Source organism: Vombatus ursinus, unplaced genomic scaffold, assembly GCF_900497805.2.
Source record: "Vombatus ursinus unplaced genomic scaffold, bare-nosed wombat genome assembly UNPS02009205.1, whole genome shotgun sequence".
In the NCBI taxonomy this organism is placed as follows: domain Eukaryota; kingdom Metazoa; phylum Chordata; class Mammalia; order Diprotodontia; family Vombatidae; genus Vombatus; species Vombatus ursinus.
In genome coordinates, this window is record NW_020948983.1 from 19,363,520 (window position 1) to 19,383,119 (window position 19,600).

The 19,600-nt window shown below is 40.1% G+C and overlaps 1 protein-coding gene across 2 annotated transcripts in view; it reads right to left on the reverse strand.

The window, feature by feature from the left end:
- Positions 1–361: 361 nt before the first annotated feature.
- BTRC (beta-transducin repeat containing E3 ubiquitin protein ligase) overlaps positions 362–19,600 on the reverse strand; it is a 193,136-nt gene continuing 173,897 nt past the window's right edge. For both annotated transcript variants that reach the window (XM_027851774.1, XM_027851773.1), the window contains 3 exons: positions 19,263–19,341; positions 15,488–15,680; positions 362–5,157 (listed from right to left, as the gene is read on the reverse strand). In XM_027851774.1, the coding sequence (XP_027707575.1) occupies positions 15,519–15,680; positions 19,263–19,341 (241 nt within the window). In that variant the 3' untranslated portion in view covers positions 362–5,157; positions 15,488–15,518. The remainder of the gene's footprint in view (positions 5,158–15,487; positions 15,681–19,262; positions 19,342–19,600) is intronic.

A 19,600-nucleotide genomic window follows, 5' to 3' on the forward strand; every position in this document is an offset into this window, starting at 1 on the left:
CTCAAGTAGCCTCTGTTAGGGCTCAGTATAGCCAACATGCAAGTCTCTTGGTGAGCTGACCAACTATGATGCAGAGAAGGGGTGTGTGTGTGTGTGTGTGTGTGTGTGTGCGCGTGTGTGTGTGTGTGTTAGAGAGAGAGAGAGAGAGAGAGAGAGAGAAATCAGAATATAAATTGAAGAGCTTTGTAACCAGGACCATGCACATCATGGTTGATCTCAGGGCTTAGCTCAATGTTCTCTGGCACTTCAAGGTTTTATTCTCATAGGTGAATGCTTTATTATTTTATTGTTTATATTTAGTAACTTGTACTGCTTTTCAATTTTATTCTCCTTCCTATGGCTGGGTAAAGAGACAAGACACTTAGCAAACTCACAATTTAATCTTATATTTGTAATTTAAGTTACTTTTTTTTTGAACAGTTAAAAAAACACACTCTATTACCATGATCCTAGCTCTTGAACATATTAGTACATTAACTACACATCGCCATAACATAATCACAAAAGTCAAAGCACTTGTTACTTGAGTCTAGAGAATAAAAAGCTAAACAAACCAAAATCTCCCAGGAAACCTCACATCTCTATACTTTCAGCCCCATTCTCCTAGTTCTAGTCTGTCTGAACACCCCTTTTCAACCACAGCTTAGGTTGAACTCACTTCCTCACCAATCTGGGAAAGCATTAAAGGAGGTTGCATTTTTCTGAGTACAGAGAGTCCAGGTGATTGCACAAGCCCACCCACACCCTAGCAAACTATAGGTTCCTTTTGTGCCAAGAGTTGCCAAGTGCAGGGGTTGGGGGGAGTGGAGCAAAATATTACAATGACATTCAAAGTCGGAGAGAAAAGCCCTATTACTCAAAGTAGCTGAGTTGCCAGCTGCATTAGTCAGAAAACAATTTTCAGTTGTCCTCTTTCTGGGAAGTCTCCGGTCACATGAGCTAAACTTCCAACAGCGAGGTTCTGAACTCCACTTGGAAATCAGATAGCCACACTCATGGACTTACCACTTTCTCTCCTTAGTACCCAAAATTCTGGTTATGAGCAATGAGCAAAGGTATAAAGGAATGCAACACTCAACTCAGCTCATGCTCCTTAAGATCTTCACCTTTAATGGTACAAAGTATAGTGAAACTAGCTACAGGAAGAGAGGAAGGATGGATTCAGCTATGGAAAGGGAAGCCTGCAATGATGACACCTGACATCTCTGTAACAATGGCATCCTTTGTCAAAAGGGGAAGGAGATAAATCTCATGTTTGAATGGGGGAGACAGAGAGAAAGGTAGAAAATCATTTTTTCAGGTCCTGGTAAGCCTGTTTACATAACTCAGGTACATAAGGAGGTCAAATATATGGGGAGAAAAGCCATGGAGTAAAACTAAACTTGATCAGGAAATAAAGACCAAAGTGTGCCATGCAACAGAGTGAAGGTGTGAGAAGTCAACTCTGGGTATTCCCCTTTCCATTTGTAAGCAATTTGGCTGCCATAGATTCAGACCTGTAGATTAGGTCCCAAAGGCCACATGACTTGGGTGTGGATCACTCTCACTTGAGGCAATGGGGCAATAGTTCAATAAGGGTTAATCTCTAACATGTCCAATTCAATCCTGGGAAAAAAAAATCACTTAAACTCTTTCCAATTTCCCCTACTGAAAAATCTCTTTCTCCCTTAAGAAATGTGTTAAATCAGGTAACTGCCAACTACAGGTGTTCAGACCAATGAGAAATGGGCGAGAGAAATGTATTTCTTTCATCTTCAGCTTCTGATTGTACCAAATCAAAAGATGAAATTCGTTCTGACACAAGCAGGAGACCAACATGGAGTAGCCACAGACTCTCTTCAGTAAGAGGTCAAAGGTTTTCACATTTATGACAATCATAGACATTAATACATGCCAGTGTTTCAGTTTAGAGTCTCTCAGAATGTTAGGATTTAGCTAAAAGAACTCTGCCAAGGGACAGCCGCATAATAAGGTTTCCCCTTCACAATTCCTTCATATTCATTTTTAAATTGCAGACTTAAACATAAAAAGTTCTTCTAGCATTCAAAATAAGCATGTTTGCAGCAAGGCATATTATATACCTTTGTCCAGGCAGTTCAGGCTGTGTTAAGAGAACAAGTGGGCATGCACATGTGTACATGCACATGCTTCCCTTTTAATGAGTTTCACCCCATCTTTAGAAGAAGGAATTTCTAAAATTTGGAATTTTAGAAAGTAATACCAGAATCCTATAAATTTATGAGAAGACATCTGCAATGGAGGTATTTTATTCTACTTCAGCTACTTCCCCATCATTCCTTTTAACAGGTTAAGAGACTTTCTTTTTTCTCTTTTCTTTTTAAAAAGGTCAGACCCTATGTTTATTCTAGCCCAGTTGGGGATTAGTGAAAATCAATTCCTGTTGAAATCATGCAGAGATGGTAAGTGGGGTTTACCTTCTCTGGAAATGAACTTCTACTTACCTGATTATTTCTTCTACAATGCACTGGTAAATGACCCCCAAAGCTCAGAAATGTGAGATTCAAGTTTTTCAGGCCACTTAACTTCATTCCCTTTTCCATCATCAGCAGAGAGGACGGTTCATGGAATGTACTCCTGTGAGCTAACAGCTCTGAAGTTGCCAAATCCATGCTCAATCTCATTAAAAGCTAGAAGTTTCTTTATGGTGTACACCAAATAGGCTTTGAGATAAGTCTTGAAAACAGCATACCTTCAAAGGACCTAGGGTTAGAGTCAAGTCTCCAGTACCAATTATGACCCATTATCTCCCCTGTATTAAAGAGCAGCATAGAGCAGAAGGCTAGTATTATGGCTATTGTATGCTACCTTTGCAATAGCTACAAGTTCACGTCCATTTATTTCAGTGTTTGAAATGTATGCATTTTGGAACTGATACCTCTCTTTCACCTGCAGCAAAATCCTTAATTAAAGAGTAAAGACCAATTATGTGAAAAGTCATTAGCAGACACCCCAACAAGGGACCCTAATAATGATTGACTAGGAAATCAACCTTTGCAGCATTTGCGGAGGGGTTAGTCTCTGTGCTAGAAAATTATTTTTCTTCTTATGACCTGGAATACAAATGCGTGTGTGCTGATATACTAAGGAAGGGAAAAGCATACATACGTGTATCCAATTCTTCTATCAATACTCAACTACCAGAGTCTATTCAGGCCACATTTTGGACACACCTCCAGAAGTCATGCTAGATGCCCTCGTGTTTGACTGATGCCTGATTCTAAGAGCCCTGGAATAGCCTCCTGATTCTGCCTGACTTTGAGGCTATCACTCTTGCCTGAGAAGTTGTTTTGTTTGATCAGCTGTAATTAAAAACGGAAATGACGGATCTGCTGGCTAAGCTTCCATGAGAAACTTGAGGAGGGACATACGTGATGGTAGGGCCTTGATTATCCTGCTTGTTCTGAGCCCAGTTTGATGGTTCATGCAAGTTCACATATTCCATGTTACGGGGTCTGGGAACATGTAGAGTAAACTTCTGTGATTCCCCAGTGTCCTTGCTAACACTATGGAGGGTCACGTGAGACGTGGTCACTGGGTGTGATCCAACATGGATGCTTTCTAGGCAGCTATTTAATTTGGACACCAATGAGGGTCATTCATTTACGTTATCAACTAATTGCCTGAGAAATCTGTGTGTGTTTGGGGTGGGGAGGGAAAGGAAAGAAGAGGGGGGAAGAATGGCTAATACAATCTCAATCTCCTCAATTAGTTGAAATTTGCTTCCCAAATTTCAGCCTGATTGTTCTTTGATGGTAGTTCAATCTTATGTGTAAGTACATGGTTTAGAAAAGAGCGCAGGCAGATTCTGCAATACAAAGTTAAAGTGATTAGATTTTATTTGGGGGGAGATGGTATTTACTAACCCCAAAGCAATCTTGATCATCTTTTCACTCTTGACTATTTCTTCAACTATTTGGTTCACAATTGCAGGAATGATGTTACCACTTGACTGCTCAGCATCCTGATATAAGCAGAAGTAAGCTGTTATGCTGAATGCACCCAAGGGATTGGCCCTGGTCACTCTAAACCCTTTTTGTAGTCTGAGGGATTTAAGATGAAGTACAATTGTTTTTATTACACATCTAATTGTTAATGAGAGGAAATGTAATCAGTTCCTCCTTCCAATGCTCTACATGGAATCAGGGAGACTGCTGTGTCCAGAAAAAAAAAAAAAGGCAGACAAAGATGGGGGCTGGCAACGACTAGGGCTGGCATATTACTGTTTTTTTGGTGGGGGGAAAGAGGTGAAGAGTGCCAAGTTCCTATGTACCACTTTTACATGCTCAGTATCCACTAAAGACTCACCTACCGGGATAACCTGAAGCAAAATCTCGGCCTGGACACTTTATCTGAACAATTTTTTAACCCTTTCGAGTGTGGTATCTTCTAGCTGATCTACCTCAAGCATGCTGAGGACAGTCATATATCTTCTTTCTAAGTGGTTAGAGAACTGGGAAGAGGGAAGAGAGAAAGAAAGTGAGAGAAAGGAAGAAACAAGAGATCTTGGATCAATGTACCAGATACGCCAGTGGTAACAGACCACAAAAATGCCATACACACATACACACACACCCTTTCACTCAGGACAGCCCCAGAAGACATTAGGAAACTTTTGCCTTGTCTTCATTAATGGTGGTTCTCAGTCAGGTGCTAGATGCTCCCAAAGCTCAAAAGTCTGCAGAGGCTGCTAAGCTGTCTAGCTCAAAGCAGTGTCCTCCTGTCCCTCAGAAGGGGCTCTCTCAGGGGCACTGGTTCTTCTGCTTAACAGCAAAGCGACAGAGATTCTGGCAAAACACTAAATATATTTATAGGTCATCTGTGCCTGCAACCAAAGAGTGGGAAAACAGGTGCAGTGGGGAAAGGAAGAAGGAACAAGGAAGCGGGGGTGGGGTGGTGGTGGGGGGTTTAAAAGTTCCAATCATTCACCAAAGATAAAAGACATCTTCTGATAGCAGCACTTTAGCAGTCAGCTGTGCTGAGCAGACCATCCTGGGTCGACCGCAGGCCAACTCTGTTCAAACATGAGTCTGAAAGCCCCACTTCTCAGCTAGTCCTGGGCAACTGGATAGTTGTTGTTTTTGTTGTTGCTTGTCCTGGCATTGGCAGATACATTAAATACCGCAACTTTAATGAGTCCTATAAAAGGAAAGGAAAGGAAAGAGTTAGTTCTCTTTTCCAACATCTTCATCAAATACAAGAGTCAATGAACATTCACTTTGCTTCTACTTGGGGTAGAGATCCCAAGAGCTTCTCTAACCTCACACTCCAACTGAGCAGCTGTATCCACAGGTAAGAAAGACCATTTTTGGTCTGGCACTTGATAATACTACTGTTGTTTGAACTACCTAATGAGACCCAGGACTGTGTCTAGTCTAGGGTAAAGTATTTAGTAACAATAACAGCTAATCCTGGTCAATCAACCTTTCATTTGTTCAAAATTTATTTAGGACCTACCACATATGATAAGGTACTGTACTACGCAATACAAAGTTTGGTACAAGGACTTCCAGCCAAGAGTCTGGATGAATGGGAGGCAGATGGATCAATTCCTATATACTCACTTCAGTAAAACTCTTAAGTTTGCAGCAGCCTGAATAATGGAAAACAAACCCAGTAAGAAACCACAGGAAGCCAGAAGCCCCTGGGCAACAGGAAAAGGGGACTGTCAGCAGAGTCAGCTCCAATTAGCCCTGCCAAGTCTCAGCCTTAGATCGCTTCCATTATTTGCCACCTTTGCTCCTACACATGTGCTGCAGAACAAAGGAGGAAAAAATCATGCGACTGTTTTGACTGGGTCCTTGCTGCTGCTAGGCAATCCTATCAAGTCACCACCCCACTCTCCACAGTGGCTCTTCCAAACCTTCCTAGCTGTCCTCAAACCTACCATGATTCCCCCTCTTCTCTTCCTCATCTCCTATCACTCAAATGCCTTCTGCCACTCTCTTCTCCTTCATCTCCATCTCACATGATTAAGTGGCTTTAATGCTTAACAAGGTTAAAACCTCTGTGTAAGTAATCTTACTCCATCTCACCTCCTCCAAGAGATTGCCTCCTCTGTCATCTCACCTGTTTTCTTTCTTTTTTAATTTTTTAAAAATATATTTAGTATTTTATTTCCTCTCAACTGCATGTAAAAACAAATTTTTATATTCATTTTTTAAAATTCTGAGTCCCAAATTCTCCCCCCCCACCTCATCGAGAAGGCAAGCTATTTGACATAGGTTATAGATGTGAAGTCGTGCAAAACATATTTCCATTTTAGTCATGTTTTCTATCACTTATTTTCAATCTCTCCTTGTTTACTGGCTCATTTCCTACTGTCTACAAATACGCCCATGTCTGCCCCATTCCCAAAAAAACCCCTCACTTGATCCTTCCATCCCTGCTAATTACTGTCCTATATGTCTTCTGCCCTTTTGTAGCTAAACTCCTCAAAAAGGCATTCTACAACAGGGACCTCCACTTTCTCTCCTCTCACTCGCTTCTTAACCTCTTACAATCTGGCTTCTGACCTTATCATTCAAAGCCTTTCATAATTTAGCCCCCCTTACCTTTCTAGCATTCTTATACCTTACTCCTCATCACATGCTCTTTGACCCAGTGGCACTGGCTTCCTGGTTGTTCTGTGAACAGAACACTTCATCTCTCAGTTTCCCGATGCTCTCTGGCTGTGCCCCAGGCCTGAAATGCTTCCCCTCCTCAGATCCAACTACAGACTTCCTGGGTTTCCTTTAAGTCTCAACTAAAATTCCACCATTTACAGAAAGCCTTCCCCAACCTCTCTTAATTCTAGTGCCTTTCCTTTGTTAATTCCTATTCATCCCGTAGAAAGCTTGCTTTGTATATATTTGTTTGCATGTTGAGGGCAGGGACTGTCTTTTGCCCCTTTCTATATGTTCTTTGTGCTCAGCATAGTACTTGGTGCTCAATAAATGTTTATTGACTGACTTATTGAAAACTGCCCAGACTTATTAGAAGCAGAGGGCAAAGTAAAGATATATATATTAAAAAAAAAAATCAACCCATCACCTCCTTAAAGTAATCACAAAAAAAGGAAAGGTCCCAGAAATGTCACAGCCGAAATCAGAGCTCACATGTTACTGTAAGCCACTAAAAAAAAAGATTTAAAGTACCAAGGAACCACAGTCAGTGACAGTAACATCTACTATAAGTGAGATCAGATCTTGAAATACAATATTCTAAAAGGCAAAAGGTATAAAGTTACAAGTGACTATTCCTTACAGAGGAAAAAGAGGACATTTAAAGGGATAGAAGATACCAAACAATCCAGATGAAAAGACAAGAGCTGAGTGAGATAAATTAATCAAAAGAAACTCAGAAAGGTAACCTTACCTGACCAGTTGGAAGCAGTTTTATGATAACATAGTGTGAACATTATAACTGGAGGGAGAAGAAAAGAGTGTCTTTCCAGAACCTAAATGTCTTCAAAGGGAACTGAGGGAATTACGTAAGAAAAACAGAGGGCCCTGGAGGTGGAGGGGTTGTTCTGAGTGTTTAAGAAGGGAGGGTAAAAGGAATATACTAATGTACAAAAGAAGAAAAAGGAGACGGAACTTGTTATTCCTCATAATTGGGCTTCACGAGAAGAGTGTACAAAAGTGAAGGAAAGGGTAGGGGGAGTGGGCATCAGATGAACTTCAGTCTTTCCTGAAATGGACAAAGGAGGGTTGAACACAAACATACAAAAATCTGGTGCAGAAATATGGCAAACTCAACAGGAGGATAAATGGGAATAGGGAAGGGGATTAACAGGGAGAATAATACTGGAAAGGAATAGTTACAAGTCAAACAAATTTCCTGATCGTGAAGGAGAGATGAAAAAGGAGGACAATAAAAGAAAAGCAAATGACCTGAATCTAAGGAGGAGGGAGTGCCTTAGATGGCCTCTTAGACAACGGGGAATAACTGAGCCAATGGTGGCATACTAATGTAAGAGAAGATCAATGTGCTTTGGAAATGACAAATGTGACTATTACAGACAACCCTGAGTAGTATGAAATGATACAGAGTGAGGTAAGTAGAATTAGAATAATATCTACAAGGAAGGTGACACTGTAAAGAAAAACAAATTTGAAAGACTAAACAACTCTGATCAATGCAATGATCAATCGTGTGTCCAAGGGACCTATGACTAAGTACCCTACCCACCTTGTGAGAGGGACGTAAAGAACATAAGGTATAGAGGAGATATATGTTTTTGGACATAGTCACTGGGTAGATTCGTTTTGCTTGATTATGTTTTTTTTTAAACAATCTTTCTCTCTTTTTCTCTCATTATTTCTCTCCATTTTTAATTGTGGGGGACCAAGAAGCAATGATGACATCCAAAAACGGCCACTGAAACATTTTTAAAGTGCACAGAAGAGGAGGCAGAGCCAAGAGAGTGGTGTAGCAGGAAGCAGTACAACAAGTTCCCCCAAAACTCCTGCACTAGACTGAATCCTGATGGGGAAATCTAAGAAAAGTCACAGAGACTTTTTCCAGCTGAGGTCAACATAAAGAGACAGAGAAGGCTGGGAATATCAGGGACAGGGTCTGGCCAGGAGATGCCATGTGGAATACTCTAGTATGTAGGGAGAAATTGGTCACCAGGGCAGGAGGAGGTCCTAGACTCATACTAGGTTACTGTGACAGAACATGGGTCATCTTGTAGCTTGGCTGCCCACTCCTCAGTGGGGCAGACTACAGAGGGGACCTGTCCCCAGGGGTGGCATTTCAGGGTAAGGGTCAATTTGCAATGTAGCTCAGATTCCAAGAGCAGAGTGGGGGTCTCAGTCCTAGCTTCCAGTATTAAGCCTGCGGAGGAATAACCAGGGCAAGAACTAGGGCAGTCTTTTCTTGCTCAGACATGAACCTAGATCAGGAACTTAACAGAGCTCATACCAGTGGGCAGCAATCAGACTTTCCCCTGGACCAGACCACTTTTGGGAGCACTGAAATCTTGTAAGTCCCCGACCTGAGTTGTCCCTAAGATTCTGGAATAACACAACGCTCAATACCTTCAGAAAGCAGTAACAGCAGTAACCCTTCTCTCCAGAAGTGTGTAGGGCCTGTTCTTAACAAAGTCTAAAGTCAGGAAGTAGGCTGAAAAAATGAGTAAACAAACAAAAAAAAGGAATCCTACTATTAAAAAAAACAAAACCCAAAACCAATTATGGTGACAGATGCTCAACACACAAACCCAAATGGAATGACTCCAGAATATCTGTAAGCAAAGCCTCAAAGGAAAACACAAATTGGACACAAATTCAACTAGAATGCCAGAGAGATGAAGCAAGAGTTAAAATAAAAAGTTATGTGTTTTTATAAATGAAATAAAAACACTAGAAGAAAAAACTGGAAAAGAAATGAGAGTTATGGAAGAAATTAGAAAAATAATTAGCAACCTGGCATAAGAATGACAAACCTTGCCCAAGCAATAAACTCCTGACAGAGAGGCAAAGTATAAACAGAAGGAATCTACCAAAGACCACCTGAAAGAAACCGCCAAACAAGAACTGCTAGAAACATTATAGCCCAAATTTGGAAATTCCAAGTCAAAGAAAAAATACTACAGCAGCCAGAAGGAAAGAACTCAAACATGGAGGAGCCACAGTAAGGGTCACATGTGATCTAAGAGCTACCACCATAAAAGAGCGGCGAGCTTAGAAAACAATATTCCAGAAAGCAAAGGATATAGGCTCACGGCAAAGCATAACCTACTCTGCAAATCTGAGCATAATGCTACAGTGGAAAAAATGACTCTTTAATGAAATAGAATATCTTCAAGCAATCCTGATGAAAGAATAAAAGCTGAGTAGAAGCTTTGAAATTCAAAAACAGAAGTTAAGAGATACATAAAAAGGTAAACATGAACGAATAACTGTAAGAGATCAATGAGGATAAACTGTTCACATTCAAATATGGGGAGATGATACGCGTTTCCCCTCTGAACCCTATTATCACTAGAGGTTAGAAGAAGTCAAATTAGAAAAGGTGAGAGAAGAATACCTGGGATAGGGGAAGTGGGGGGGTGTGGGATAAAAGGAAGGTTAAGGAAATTCTATTATCAGGGTGTATAAGTAAACATGTATACAAATGAGGAGGGTGTCAGTGAGAGTGATTGATACTGATTCTCACTCTTACATAAACTGGTCAAGAATATAAATATATACACACACATAGAGAGAGAGAGCTAAGCACAAAAATATATTTCACTCAACCAAAAAAATAGAAGGGCAAGGTGGAAGGAAGATGGAGGAACCAGAGGGAGGGCAAATTAAGGGAGGGATTAGTACTAAGTAAAACAAACTCTAATTAAGGATGTACAAAAATATAGCAAGGAAGAGGCAGCAGATTGGAAACTAAAGGGATGTCCATCAAGTTGAGGATGGTTGAATGAGTTATGGCATATGAATGTGAGGAAATACCATTATGCTATAATAAATGATGGAGGGGAGGGTTTCAGAAAAACCTGAGAAGATCTGTATCAACTAATGTAGAGTGAAGTGAACAGAACCAGGAGGGCAATTAATACAATGACAACAAAACAGTAAAGATGCATAGGGAAGCACAACAAATCTCCACACTGACCTTGTCCAAAAATATTCTTATTTCAGAAGCCAAATAGCAAAGGGTTGAGAAATTTGTGAGATAGGGGAAGTAAAGACAATAGGGTAGGCCATTATTTCTAGGAGTTTGGTTGTGAAAGGAAGGAGAGATATAGGAAGATAGCTTGAGGAGATGGTAGAGTTTAGTCATGGTCTCGTGTTTGTATGAAGTAAGGAAAACTAGTATATAGGGAGACACTGAAGATTAGACAAAGTGGGGGAATGATTGTAGGGTGCATGTGATAGAAAAGGTGGGATCAAGGGTACATGGAGAAGGGGTGACTTTGGAGAAAAGGGTCACTTCTTCAGCAGAAGAAAGAGTAAAGGTGGAAAGAATGCAGGATACTATCAAGGGGTTTTGAAATGCAGAAAAAGGAGAGAAGATAAGAGTTAATGGTGAATAATCTTTATTTTCTTAGTAAAGTATAAATCAGGGTCCCTCAGCTGTGAGGGAAGGATGAGGGCATGGTGTGGGAGGCTTGAGGACAGAAGTCTCTGTGCGGACTGCAAAAGAGAGAAGTAAAATGACTGTCTTGTTGTGGTGAGGGACCAGGTGATATTAGATAACAAAATTGCAGTGGCCTTGGTTTGGTTGTATGATTTCCTCCAACACCAGTAGGAGTTAAAAAGGCAGATGATCTGATTAACCCAGGGTTGGGGTTTGGTAAGGTGTGGGTGATGACAGGACAGGAAGGCAAAGGATTAAGAAGCAGAGGATAGAATGAAATTGAAGTGGTTAACTACAACAGCAGTGTCAAACTCAAACAGAAAGGAATCCTTGCAGATTGCATACTTAGAAAACTAAAAATTAACCTCATCTATGTTTTATTGTCTTTTATTTATTTTGTTAAACATTTCTCAATGACATTTTAATCTGGTTCCTCCTCTGAACTATAAGGCTGAACTATGAAGCACGAGAAGTAAGGTTAGATTCGAGGTGATGGCCTGAGAAGAGTACTCAGATGTGGAGAAGTCAGGTCTTGATAAGGATGGAGCATAGGTTCAGGAAGAAGAATAAGGAGTGATGAAATGATAGATTATGATGTGATAAAACAATTTTGCAGTTTTTGATGGCTGAAGCAAAACTATTGTGGATGTGACCTCTGTGTGTTGATGATGTAGACTGCTAGGTTATGGGAGATAAGGAGGCTGAAGGTACTTTTGGATAACTGAAGGGACTAGTGAGTTATATGGCATTTTATCATTTATTCAGAAGGCAGTACTTCTAGACACAGGACAATCTCAAATATCTGAATGAACTTATCTGGATCAGAGAAGATCTGTATCTACAGTAATCTTAAGAATCTGGATATCTTATGACCTCTTCATGCCTAAGAGAGAGGCTGGAAACGACTGATAATGGGTCTTCCTTAACTCTCCCCAAACAGACAATTTCAAGGTAATAAGGCCCGGCCCTAATTTGAAGATGGATTAGGGGAGAGAGCTGAAGCCTTGGCACCTGGCTTTTGTAATCAAATGGTATTGATAAAGTGGGATCTCAGATCATGGGAACCAAATAAACATGGCTAGACTATACATGTCACAATTTCAAGGGAGTATAGCTCTACGACATGTGATATATACTTGGTTAAAAGGGTTCCTTGTTGTCATAATGTATTATGACCAGATTTAAACCAAGCAATACAAAAAAGAGCCACAGCTAATACTTTTAGTTTCCAAGGTATTTAAAAATCAAAATTTTCTTTTCTTTTTAGAGCCCAATAAAATATAGGTTTGTAGAGAGTGACTGAATCACCAGCAGCAGTGGTGGTTTCCAGACTTCTCAGCCCACAGATGCCAAAGACAACTTAGAAGGTCAGCAGAAAAGGTCTGTCGGACCCTGGGTGACAGTGGAGTGCAGTTCCGTGTGGGCCATGCCAGCACAGCCCTGGCCCCAGGAAACCAGGAGCAGGCCTTCAGAGTGACTAAATCAGCAGGGGCAGTGGCTGTTTCCAGAGCTCTCAGCCCACAAATGGTAAGGGGAGGGGTGGTCCAAACAACTGGTCACAAGGAGATTACAGGGGTCTCTTTGCTAGCACTGAGGCAGGACTCTGTTGCTTTGCCCATACTCGGATCCTGGTTACAGGCCTGGGTGGCAGTCCCAGGGCAAGGAGGAGCGCTAGCATAGCAGAGTTTGCAGCAGCAGTGGAGGGGTACCCTCCTCACAGTTCCAGGGGAGAAAAGAATGCTTGTGGTCACTCACAGACCAGAGCACAGGCCAGGAGAGGAGTAAACAGCTCTCCTTAGATCATACCACCTTGGAAGAACTGACAACTTACAGCTCCTTAGAAGTCTCTCTGAATACAGCTACACAAAACCCCTGAAGCTTGGGACAATTCGCCCTCCACCCTGGAAGTAGAGCTCTACCTTAACAAAGAGTTAAAAAGTCAACTAATAGGCTGGGAAAATGAGCAAATAATGGAAAAAACTCTGACTACAGAAACTTATTTTGGTGATAAGGAAGACCAAAACACACACTCAGAAGAAGACAACAAAGTCAAAGTTCCTACATCCAAAGTCCCCAAGAAAACTATGAATTGGTCCCAGGCCATGGAAGAGCTCAAAAAGGATTCTGAAAAACAAGTAAGAGAGGTACAGGAAAAAATGGGAAGAGAAATGAAAGTGATGCAAAAAACAAGTCAACAGCTTGATAAAGGAGATACAAAAAAATATTGAAGAAAATAACACTTCAAAAAACAGACTAGGCTAAATGGTAAAGCCAAAAAGCCAATAAGGAGAAAAATGCCTTCAAAAGCAGAATTGGCCAAATGGAAAAAGAAGTCCAAAAGCTCACTGAAGAATATAATTCATTAAAAATTAGTATGGAACAAATGGAAGCTAATGTTTATGAGAAATCATAAAACAAAACCAAAAGAATGAAAAAATAGGAAAAATGTGAAATATCTCATTGGAAAAACAACTGACCTGGAAAACAGATTCAGGAGAGATAATTAAAAAATTATTGGACTACCTGAGAGCCATAATCAAAAAAAGAGCCTAGACATCATCTGAACCAGAGGGTAAAACAGAAATTGAAAGAATCCATCAATCACCTCTTGAATGAGATCCCAAAATGAAAACTGCCAGGAATATTACAGCCAAATTCCAGAGTTCCTAGGTCAAGGAGAAAATATTGCAAGCAGCCAAAAAAGAAACAAGTATTGTGGAACCACAGTCAGGATAATAGATTTAGCAGCTTCTACACTAAAAGATTGGAGGGCTTGGGATATGATATTCTAGAGGGCAAAGGAGCCAGGATTACAACCGAGAATCACCTGCCCAGCAAAACTGAATATAATCCATGAGGGGAAAAAAATGGGCACTCAATGAGATAGAGGAATTTTAAGCATTCTTGAGAAAAGACCAGATCTAAATAGAAAATTTTACTTTCAAATATAAGATTCAAGAGAAGCATGAAAAGGTAAACAGGAAAGAGAAATCATAAAGGACTTATTGAACTGTTTACATTCCTACATGGAGAGATGTTATTTGTAACTCATAAGACCTTTCTCATTATTAGGGTAGTTGGAGGAAATATATATATACATATATATATAAATATATATATATATAGAGAGAGAGACAGAGGGCACAGGGTGTGTTAAATATGAAGGGATGACATCTAAAAAATAAAACTAAAGGGTGAGAGAGAGGAATGTACTGGGAGAAAGGGAGAGGTAGAATGGGGTAAATAATCTCACATAAAAGGCAAGAAAAAGCTTTTACAGTGGAGGGGAAGAGGGAGGAGGTGAGGAGGAGTGAGTGAACCGTACTCTCATAAGAACTGGCTCAAAAAGGGAATAATATACACAGTCAACTGGGTATAGAAATCTATCTTACCTTACAGGAAAGTAGGGGGGAAGAGGATGAGAAAAGGGGGGGTGACAGAAGGGAGGGCAGATTAGGGGAGGGTGTAGTCAGAAGCAAAATACTTTTGAGGAGGGACAGGGTGAAAGGAGAGAAAGAACAGAATAAATGGGGGGGGACAGGATGGAGGGAAATAGTCTTTCACAACATGACTATTATGGAAGTGTTTTGCATGACTATACATGTATAACCTATATCAAATTACTTGCCTTCTGAATGAGGCGGAGTGAGGAGGGAGGAAGGGAGAGAATTTGGAACTTCAAGTTTAAAAAATAAATGTTAAAATTGTTTTTACATGTAACTGGGGGGAAATAAAATACTAAATTAAAAAAAAAAAGATATTGGTTTTTACCCTGAAGACCACAGATTCTCAAGGTCACAAGGCTCATTAGTAGTGGAACTTGAACCAGATATTATCCTGTTCTACTTACTCTGAAACCAATGTATTTCCCCAAGTTTTCCAAATCATTTGGTCAGTGTAAAGGTAGTTCTCCTAGAATAGTTACTGATTTACGATATGGAGCAGATCAAAATTAGTGTTGTAAAAGTGAAAGGATCCTTATCCCATTACCTTTACCACTTTCCTCCACATTTTTCACTGTTCCTCAAAACGTTATTTAGATGTCACCACAGACATAAACTTCACACTCTAGTCATCTGGAAATCATTACAAACTTATTTACTCCACACAAAAGCGGGGCTTCCACTTTAAATGTAGTAAAAGGGGAGACATCATTGGTTTAAAGATGGCAGAATGTATCCCAAATCCTATTTAGGATACAAAAAACCCCCCAAAAAACCAGACTTATTTTGGGGAAAAGAGTAATTCTTCCAGAATCATCTGGAATAAGAACTACATTACCCAAAGGTAATATTGGATAAGGCAGCCCCAAAACTTTCGGTTACTCAGGAAAAAGTTGTGCTTTGCCTGTGCTTCCACATCTTCTAACACTCACATGCAGAAGTAGATACGCAACCATTGTTCCTACCTGTGCAAGTGTGAGGTCAATGTATGATTATTTATCTGGAGACGTAGGTGTATGTGCGAGAAGGGGATCGAGGTGGTTCAGCTGGAGCAGCTGGGTCATTTAGGAAATCCCAGATGAGGATTGTGTCATCATGTGAACTACTGACAATCTGGAATTCATCAAACTGGAGTCGGAAAACTCTTCCTGAATGCTCCTAAACAGGCAGAAAAAAAAAAAAGAAGCCTACATTGTTTTATAGCCTACCATTAGAATTTCTTCAGGGATCTAGGCAGTAAGCTTCTCTAGTTTTTCAACAAGATGCTCCCTGATCCCTTCTGGAAAAGTAGCAATGGAGAATAACCAAGAAACAGAAAAATGCTTGCACTGGTCTGGACTAATGGAATAGAAATGCAGTATGAAAACACCATAGCATGTCCAAAGGCAGCTGCCAAGAATGATTCTTCACTAGCAGTTCTAAGGACATGCACAAAAATGGATTTAATTGGGATTCAAGGCAGGTGAAAACAGAATGAAGATTTGGCAACAATAAGCCTAGATCAGAATGATATTCTAGAGTTCAAACAGTAAAAGCATTACATTATTCTCTCTTATCCATTTTCAATTCAATAAACATTTATTAAGCACGTGGAGAACTGAGTGGAGAACACTGGATTTTAATTATTATGGAAAATAGAAATTTTTTTTCTTTTTGGTGAGGCAATTGGGGTTAAGTGACTTGCCCATGGTCACACAACTAGTAAGTATCAAGTGTCTGAGGCTAGATTTGAAGTCAGGTCCTCCTGACTCCAAGGCCAGAGGTCTATCCATTGTGCTACCTAGCTGTCTCAAAGCTTTATTTATTTATTTGTTTGTTTGTTTATTTATTTATTTAGGTGAGGCAACTGGGGTTAAGTGACTTGCCCAGAGTTACACAGTTAGTGAGTGTTATGTGAGAAATATAAAATTTAAATAAAATATAGTACATGCCTTCCTAATGCCTCTTTGTTTCTTTCTTCTTTTCTTCTTTCCTTCCTATGTATAGGTTTACTATAGCTTTAATCAACTATAAATTTAAATACCATGTGTGAACTAAAACAGAGTTCAGCATTCCTACAGACTTGCTTCTTCTCTCCCACAGTACAAGGAGGAAGTACCACCTAAACACCGAGCACTGGCGAAACTAAGCACCAAGAGTTTTTTTCCTCCTGTTGTTCTTGGCTGGGAATAATAGTCTAGACTTCCAGTATCAAAAAGGATGGACAAAAAAAAAAAAAGGCTTCTCCACGGAAAACTGTACTATTCTATTTCAGCTTCAGAAATTGCTATAAGCTCGTGGAGTCGGGGAGGGAAAAACATAAAAGGGAACTGGCCTGCAGAGAGCATTTGTTATCTGTGGACTTGCTCCTACTGTTTGAAAATTGAACACAAACAGTAGGAGGTTTCCTATCTTCAGTATGAGCTGGGTTTGACTCTGGAGGCTATGTGAAACAAAGAAGGAGGGGTAAATAGACTGAAGGTTGCCCTTTAGCTAGAGCTACTGACAATTCTGAAAACCATGTTCTGCCCACTCCATCATTGCCACTAGGCCTGGTATATTTAAAAAGTCAATTTTTTGGTGTCCAGTTTCTTCCTCCTTCTGCCTTTTCACTGGACATTAATGTTGTTGTTCTTAAAAATGACAATAAAGTTTGTCAGGTCAGTTTTGTTCAGTGCCTTCAAAAAGTCACCACTGATAGGATTCCTTTAATACCTGCATTTTAACAGGCCAGGGGAGCTACCCTGTCACAGTGCATTTCTTGAAACTGAGATAAGAACAGTAAATCCCCAGAGAGTATCTGGATGCCTGTTTTCATAGAGTCTTCCTTTCTTTCAATCTCCCCTCTTTGTGGTTTGAGTCATATACATTACTACCAATTCACAATTTCTCATGCTTAGAGAGCTCAGTCAAATTGAAATCCAGCAGACAACTACTTTATTTTTTCACTAAATGTACTGTGACCCTTCATAACTCCCAAATGGATTTTAAGCTATGGACAAGAAAAAGGACAAGACGGTATCTTGGGCTCCAAAAGGGAAGGATGAGCCTTGAACTTCTAAAGGAATTCTCTTAAGGACTCTCTACAGTCATGAAAGTCTTCAAAAAATTTCTTTCTTTGTAAATATATACAAAGAATCTCTACCAAACAGATACAATCAAGCTTTAAAGTATCTCCTCTTTGCACTGATATGACCTATATCACTTTCAGTGGGAACACTTTCTCATTTAAACCTACAGACTCTTCTTTTTTTCCCCCTCTTTGACCTGCCCAGTCCAGGAGATACAGATTGCAATATGGGACACAGGTCTCACTTGTTATTATCCTTACTGTGGACCTTTGTTTTCTAAGGAAAGCGATGAATTTAAAAATGCAGATCCAAAGTATACTTCTTAAAGCAAACAGATTACTATGCTTCCCTAGGAATCACAGCTGCGTGAACAGTATGTATGGAGAGACAAACAGCCACGTTAAACCAATGCAAACCCTGAAGTATCTACATACAATGTTACAATAATAGGTTATTATTAAGAAAAGCCATTTGGCTACCTTTTAAAATGTGTGTGTGGGGTTCCTGTTTTGTTTTTCTAAAATAAGATATCGCTGGATATTATGTGGTTAAGTTCAACTAAAATGAGATGAGCGAAATAAATTTCATTTGTAAGGGTTAAAGTATAGGAATAATTTAGAGGGTTTTTGTTGAATGATGCCAAAATAACATGTAGTTAGGATCACAGATTTTAGAGTTGGAAGAGGCCTCAGTGCTCATTGAGTCCAACCCCTTCATTTTATGAAGAAACCAAAACACAGAAAGGATAAGTGACTTGCCCAGGGTCACATATCTAACAAGTGTCTGAGGTAGGACTTAAATCCAAGTTTTCTTGAAAACTATATTTACTACTGAAGGTAAATAAGTTTACAAAGCATGAGTGAAAAATACACATGCATGCACACAGGGGACATTGCTAATAGGGAGAAAATGGACTTTAAGCACCCAAAAAAGGCAGGCCGTGAGACAAGGTATTCAGAGAGGACTCATTCTGGGTTCTTGCTTTTCCAAGTTCTCAAAAGTACAAGAGTCTTCACTTCCTTCTCAGTTCTCTAAGCTTAAGAGGAGAAGTTTTCAGCCTAAGGCCATTAACATTTTCCAATACACGCACCTGCCAAACAACAGAATGTAAAGCTAGTGATTTTGGAAGGTGATGCTCTTCCTTCTCAGTCAGTGCTTTTTAAAACTCCCCAAATGCAATGCTATGAACAGGGAGGCAGGGGTTTGCAAATCTCACAGAAATGAGGAGGGAGTCATGTTGTCAGAGGCACTATCTCTTGAACATGATATATAACCAAGGAGGGGTGACCACTGCGTGTATATGAGGGGGCCTGCGGACAGGGGTCATTTCAATTCCCACAGCACTTTGTGTTGGAGCTGGTGTGCTGGTCCTCACACACTGGACATGTTCCAATGTGGGTAACTATATTCTCTTTCCCTAAGTACCCCCTGCAGTTTCTAGTGGATACAGAATTCTTATTCACTTCCTGTATTAAACTGTTGTGTTGAGTTGCTGTGCAGCTGTTAAACAGCTGCCACATTCCACTCCACGCACTTTTGGATGAGAAGCACTACATAAAAATACTTTATTGTCACGTATATGCTGCCTTTCTCATTTGGTCCTATGTTTTGTAGGTTCAGCTATCAAATACAACCCAATGCTCCATTTCTAACTTGTTTCCTAATTCTTGACCCCAAATAAAGTTCTTACCACAAGGGTCCGAAGACAGAGAGTTCCTGCAGGAGCACGGGGGTCCAGAGCAGCTACAAGATCCCATACTTTAATTTTTCTATGGATCAAAAAAAGAAACAACCACAAAAATCTTTTGTTAAAAGCAAAATTTAAGGAGCAGGGAAGAGGAACAGCAGAAATTTACAGTGAATGGAGCTTATATGATAAATTTAGCTTGTGGTAATACATATAAACTTTTCTTTTCTCAAGACATGACTTTTCCATTCACTCTTGGGTAGAGCTTAACAGGGAAAAAAGTATGTGGTTAACATAAGAATGAGAAACAGGTGAGCTTCACTAAACAGGACATGGACAGA